The sequence below is a fragment of the Octopus bimaculoides genome, chromosome 17, assembly GCF_001194135.2.
Source record: "Octopus bimaculoides isolate UCB-OBI-ISO-001 chromosome 17, ASM119413v2, whole genome shotgun sequence".
NCBI lineage: Eukaryota > Metazoa > Mollusca > Cephalopoda > Octopoda > Octopodidae > Octopus > Octopus bimaculoides.
Window position 1 is genome coordinate 7002072 of NC_068997.1, and position 6385 is coordinate 7008456.

The 6385-nt window shown below is 39.0% G+C and overlaps 1 protein-coding gene across 7 annotated transcripts in view; it reads right to left on the bottom strand.

Moving 5' to 3' along the window:
* Positions 1-6385, bottom strand: part of LOC106872491 (PP2C-like domain-containing protein CG9801) — a 107074-nt gene that overhangs the window by 39746 nt on the left and 60943 nt on the right. For all 7 annotated transcript variants that reach the window (XM_052974000.1, XM_014919506.2, XM_052973997.1 and 4 more), the window contains one exon: positions 3529-3674. In XM_052974000.1, coding sequence (XP_052829960.1) covers positions 3529-3674 — 146 coding nt within the window. The remainder of the gene's footprint in view (positions 1-3528; positions 3675-6385) is intronic.

The following is a 6385-nucleotide window of genomic DNA, read 5'->3' on the forward strand; positions in this document are numbered from 1 at the left end:
AGGAGGAGGGGGAGAAGAAGGAGGAGGAGAAGAAGGAGGAGGAGAAGAAGGAGGAGGAGAAGAAGGAGGAAGAGAAGGAGGAGAAGTTTGAGAGAAAGGGAGGAGCATTGATGGTGAAATGTATAAAGAAAAAGAGACATTGGAGAGAGTGAGAGCATGAGAGAAACGGACATTAGAAACAGTTGTTGTTGCTTAGCTCCAGGTCAGATCTGACTGAGTAAACCTATGATCAAAGACATTCCAGGCATGACCATCTCATCCTTTTGTAACATGCAAGGTGCTCAAGATCACATTATCAAAAATGTGGCTGTTATTTCTAGCAGGGCAAGTGACCACGTAGGGGGTTTTACCATTAGATTAGAAACTGAGGAGTATTTGGTAAAAGGGTGAAGACATAAAATATAAAGATAGGTGGGGGGGGATAGGAAAAGGAGGGAGAGCAATATAGAAAGAGAGGAAAAGAGTATGATGTCTGCATAAGACGAATGGATCAGTTTGTGGTGGCCATGATAAATTCAAAGCATTGGTTGGAAGGAAAAGAGAGAGAGAGAGAGAGAGAGAAGCAATGGAGGCAGAGATGAAAGGTCAGACATGAATAATAATAACAAAGGGTTTGATAATTAGAAAGATGTAAGGAATGAAAATGGAGAAAAGACCAACATTAACAGATTAGGGTGTAGAGGGTGAGCAAGCAGGTGGAGGGGTGGACTGTGGGGGTGTTTAAAAGAAAATAACTGAAAATATTGCAGGAAATAATCATCAGAGGGAGCAGGGTGACATTTTGTATGAAGAAAAAGTGGTTGGGGTAATAGGTTTATTAGTAAACTTTAGTTTCACTCAATGTAATTGTCACTATGAAGGTGTTAGGGGTGGTGATGGTGCTTTGGAAAAGTGGGTGGGTGGGTGAGTCAATAATGTCAAAATACCAAGAATATATTGTAATTGGCTCAATTAATTATAAGAGCCCCAGACAAAAATCAGTTTTGTATCAAATTACCAGCTCATTACTGATGATGATGACGATGATGATGATTTCTGGCACCAAGTTTGGAAAAGTAGTACAGTCAATTATAATGACCCTAGTACATTACTGGTACTTTCTTTTTATGAAGTTGAGAAAGATGAAAGGCAAAACGGAACTCAGTGAGATTTAAACTCAGACCATAAAGGGATGAAACTAAATAGCACAAGGCATTTTTATCCCAAGTTCTACCAATTCTCTTGCACATCACCCTAACGACAAGGACTTCTTTTAATTGCTACAAATGGCCCAACACATTGTGGAAGCACAAATGAGAAATACATAAAATACTCACATACACAAAGGCAATGTTTCATGTTTGTCCAGCACACAGTTGACCTCCCTGCACCTGATATCACTTGAATATAAAACCACACACATACTAAGTCTACAAGAAAGATCTAGAACAAGTCTGGTTGCTGCTACAAACCTCTACCTGTAGAGTTCGACCAGAATAGACATAGCACCACTGGAGTGTTGCTGCTGGACAAAGTGGAAACTTTTAGAAACTGTTAATAAACTCTGATACTAAACCATTGTCGCTCATACTCTCTTGTAACCTTCAAGAGAATATGAAGACAGACGTTCTAATGACTCTATTGTCAACCAAGAAAAATGAATGGAGCACCTGACAACATCCCCAATACCCAATCATCATCATCGTTTAACGCCCGCCTTCCATGCTAGCATGGGTTGGACGATTTGACTGAGGACTGGTGAAACCAGATGGCAACACCAGGCTCCAATCTGATTTGGCAGAGTTTCTACAGCTGGATGCCCTTCCTAATGCCAACCACTCAGAGAGTGTAGTGGGTGCTTTTACGTGTCACCCGCACGAAAGCCAGGATGATATTTTCTATTATAGGCACAAGGCCAGCAATTTCGAAGATGGGGTGGGCAAGCTGATTGTATCAACTCCAGTACAAAGCTGGCCCCTGACAGCATTTGAATTCAGAACAGAAAGCCAGGAAAATGTTACTAAGCATTTTGTCCAGTGAACTAACCATTCTGCTAGCTTACCAGCTTCACAGTAATAATAACAATATAATAATAATATAGACATAGGATATAGTAACCTTTAGGAGGGACAAAGAAGAGTGCCTAATAACTGACGTGGTAATACCAGGAGATCAATATATCATCATGAAAGAAAGAGAAAAGGTTGATAAATACAGAGACCTGAGAAATGAGATTGCTAAGATATGGCAGCTACTAGAGTCAAACATAAAGGTTATCCCTATTGGCACCAGAACATAGGGTTCAATACCACCCAATCTGAAAAAACGTCTGAAAATCTTAGAAATACTCTACAACCTAGATTTATTGTAAAAGTTGGCATTACTTGGAGCTGCATGCATATTGCGTAAAGTACTGTCTGTCTGAGGTCCTTGTTGTAATTTGATAAATGGTATGAACCCCTGGCAGACACAATATCTTCAATCAACAACTTTACGATATTGTATACTGGATGATGATGATGATGATGGTGGTGGTGATGATGATGATGATGATGATAGTGATGATGATGATGATGATGATGGTGATGGTAATGATGATGATGATGATGATCATCATCATCATCATCATCATCATTTAACGTCCGCTTTCCATGCTAGCATGGGTTGGATGATTTGACTGGAGCATTGTTGATGTGAGAATGATTACCACCCATGTTTTTTTGTCTTACATAACTTCATTTTATTTTGAAAATGAACAATCTGGTGTGTTTAGTTTAAAGGCCTATCAATGTTTGCAGTGAGATTCTTTGCCCTAGAAGTCGGGAAGACATTTGGCAAGAAATGGAAACAAAATTGAAAGAAGAAAAAAATGATGATGATAATAATAAAGACAAAAGAGCGCATTGGAATGTTAGCCAAGTGTGTGGCTTCAAAACAACAGAAAAGTAGTATGAGCACACATGAGAGGCTATGATAGAAAATGAGAATTACAGGATCTTGTGGGACTTCACTATAAAGGCTGACCATACTATCAAAGCAAGAAGACCAGATGTGATTATAGAAGACAAAATAAACAGTGTAAGATCATAGATTTTGCAATTCCCTATAAAAGTAGAGTCGATAAGAAAGAAACTGAAAAAAGAAATTGAGAAATATCAGGATCTAGCCAGAGAACTGACGACTCTGTGGAAGACTAAGACAACAATTATTCCTATGATAATTGGTGCACTTGGCACATCAACCAAAATACTACCTAAAAGAGATGGGAATTGAAACTCATATAGTCAAGCTGCAGAAAAGTACCATCGTATATTCTGCAAGAATCCTAAGAAAAATTCTTGAGATATGAGAAGACTTGTCACCAAATCTCAAGATAAAATACCTACCACATAAATTAGCACCAGTGAAATAATAGTAACAATTCCCAAGTTGAAAGCAAATAATTTTTCATTGCTCACAGACAACCAAATAAAGTGTCATTTCTTTCATAGCCCATCATGAGTCCTGTGACCCTTTCAAAGGAAACATCAATGAAATGAGATGACTTACTTTTAACTTCCTCACATGCTAGTCCTAAGTCGGGTCCAGAATAACTTGCAAATAATTCCTCGGAAAACTCTGCCAGTCGCACCAAAGGAACCTCAGTGTGTGTACGGCCATGCCAGATTTCAGTGTCAAATTTTGTACTGTATTGCCTAGAAAAATAATCAGGAAGTCATTAAAATACAAGAAAAAAATTAAATAAACAAGATATAGAGAAACATATACCACATGTGTAAATACATGTATTCACATGTGTTCACACATGCATTGATAATATATAAACATATATAAATATATATGCATATATACAAACACACATAATATGCAGTTTCATACATCTGCGTATTACATGTATGCAGTGTTTGCTGCATGTCTACAGCTATCATTGAATCATATGAACATAATATTGCAGACAACATATGTAACATTCGGCAATTAGCAGCTGATAATGATGCAACTGAAACAATTGTAGTGTAATAAAGCCTGTTCAATCCATCTGCTCGTGTTGAAATTTCTTTGTTTATACTCTACAGATATCTGCAGATGTCCACGTGCATATCCAGCAGTAACACAAGTCCCTTTTTTGTCTGACAGCTGATTCCCAGAGAGGAGCCTTGCAAAGCAAACTATAAACTGATTACCAAGATTATATAAAAATTATAGGAAGGGCATCCAGCTGTAGAAACTCTGCCAAATCAGATTGGAGCCTGGTGTAGCCATCTGGTTCACCAGTCCTCAGTTAAATCGTCCAACCCATGCTAGCATGGAAAGCGGACGTTAAACAATGATGATATTTGTATATGTTTTCTTCTTTTATGTCTCACCTGTTTTAGTTGTTAAATGAAACAGTTAAGATGCCACACTGAGGCACCACTCCAGTACCCAAGCCCTGTTACTTACTCCATCAGTCTCTTTTAGCAAAACACTAAGTTACAAGGGCATAAACAAACCAACACCAGTTATCAAGTGGGGGTGGGAGAAAGACTCACACATATATGTATACGTGGCTCCCATGCTGGTGGCATGATCGTTGCCAGCGTCGCCTTACTGGTACATGTGCCGGTGGCACGTGAAAAACAACATTCGAGCGTGGTCATTGCCAGTGCTGCTAGACTGGCTCCCATGATGGTGACATGTAAAAAAAACCTTTTGAGTGTGTCCGTTGCCAGTAGCGCCTGACTGGCCCTCGTGCCAGTGACATGTAAAAGCACCCACTACACTCTTGGAGTGGTTGGCGTTAGGAAGGGCATCCAACTGTAGAAACTTTGCCACATCAGATTGGAGCCTGGTGCAGCCTTCTGGTCCACCAGTCCTCAGTCAAACCATCCAATCCATGCCAGCATGGAAAGTGGATGTTAAACAACAACAATGATGATGATGAAATATATATATGTACACAATGAGCTTCTTTCAGTACACACACACACACGCACACATGTACATAAGGCAGGTTGTCTCTTTCAGACCACTTTTCAACAGAACACTCAATGCATTCTGATATGCAGAATAAATTTCTTCCTTGAGTATTTACTCAACATATCTTGAGACAATTGTGATGAAGCAGAACAATTTAATGAGCATTTCTAATCTTACAAAGAAAAAATATGGAAAATATTTTAACATGATGCCAATTTTGGATTGGAAGCTGGAAAAAAGTTGGTTCATTGTTTTGTTTGCCCTGTCCAGTTTAACACATTTAAGGGATGGACAAGTGGCACACAGAGATATGTATACATTTCTAACCTTCAATGAATTACGTGTGTGTGTGTGTGTGCGCGTGTGTGCATGTGTGTGTGTGTAATTGATAACGAAGAGGGGAGTGGAGATTTATTCACATCCCAAACTTTTTTTGTTAGAAATGTTTTCTACAGCATATGTGACACTGACCATCATACAAGTGAAGCTTACCAGTGCTAATATCTCTTTTAAGTCCCACTGTCCTATAAATAGGACACTAAATAAGAACATTAAATAAGCTATATCATATTGTCTCAGTGTCCTGTTTATAGGACACTGAATATTTCCATTTCTATTTGAAGTGAAGAAGTTTTAATTATTTTTTTAGTTTAACCTATTTTCAATCATTTGCAAAAATTTTAAATATTCAGAAATTTAAGTACTCTGGGACTTAATAGGTTAAGTTTGAATACTATGTAATTGGATTGTTGTGGATAGGCGGCATCTATACCAGTTTGTATCTGCCAGGATAATTTATCCCTTTTATAATCTCTCTCTCTCTCTCTCTTTCTTTATAAATATAGGCCTGCACCTCTGGAGCTGGTGATCTGGGTTCAAATCCCGCTGGGACCATGAGAAAAAAGAACCCTCACACATGGGTCGTCCGAGTGCTCGTCAGTGTATCGAGTTGGAAACGGGTACTTAGCACTTCTCAGGGCCACAAAACACATCACCAGAGAAACCAATCCCACCCAAGGCAAGGCATACTAAAACGGACAGTAGGTGGACATCCGGGGGTCATGACTCGGATGTGGCCTGACCCCCATTAGAGTGTCAGGAGTTAAGGGTTGAAACACTTGCCTAGAGGGGGTTTCTCCTCTGAGGATCACCTGCTGTTACACTCCCCCTGAGTTTCTTTCCACCACTATATACATATATATGTAAATATAAAAATGGAACAAAATGCAATAAAGGGCATTAAAACGTTTGGACAGATAGACGATACAAAGGAGGACAAGAGAAACAACAATTAGAAGGACAGGCAAAAAAGATGGGTCATTTGTGACCTTCTTTCTTCAGCCAAGTACCAGAAGTCACGATCATTTTGGGCAGTTACACTTGAGATGGTTCGATCTGATTGCCCATATATATATATATAACAATTGCAGCGTGGAAGGTGTTTATA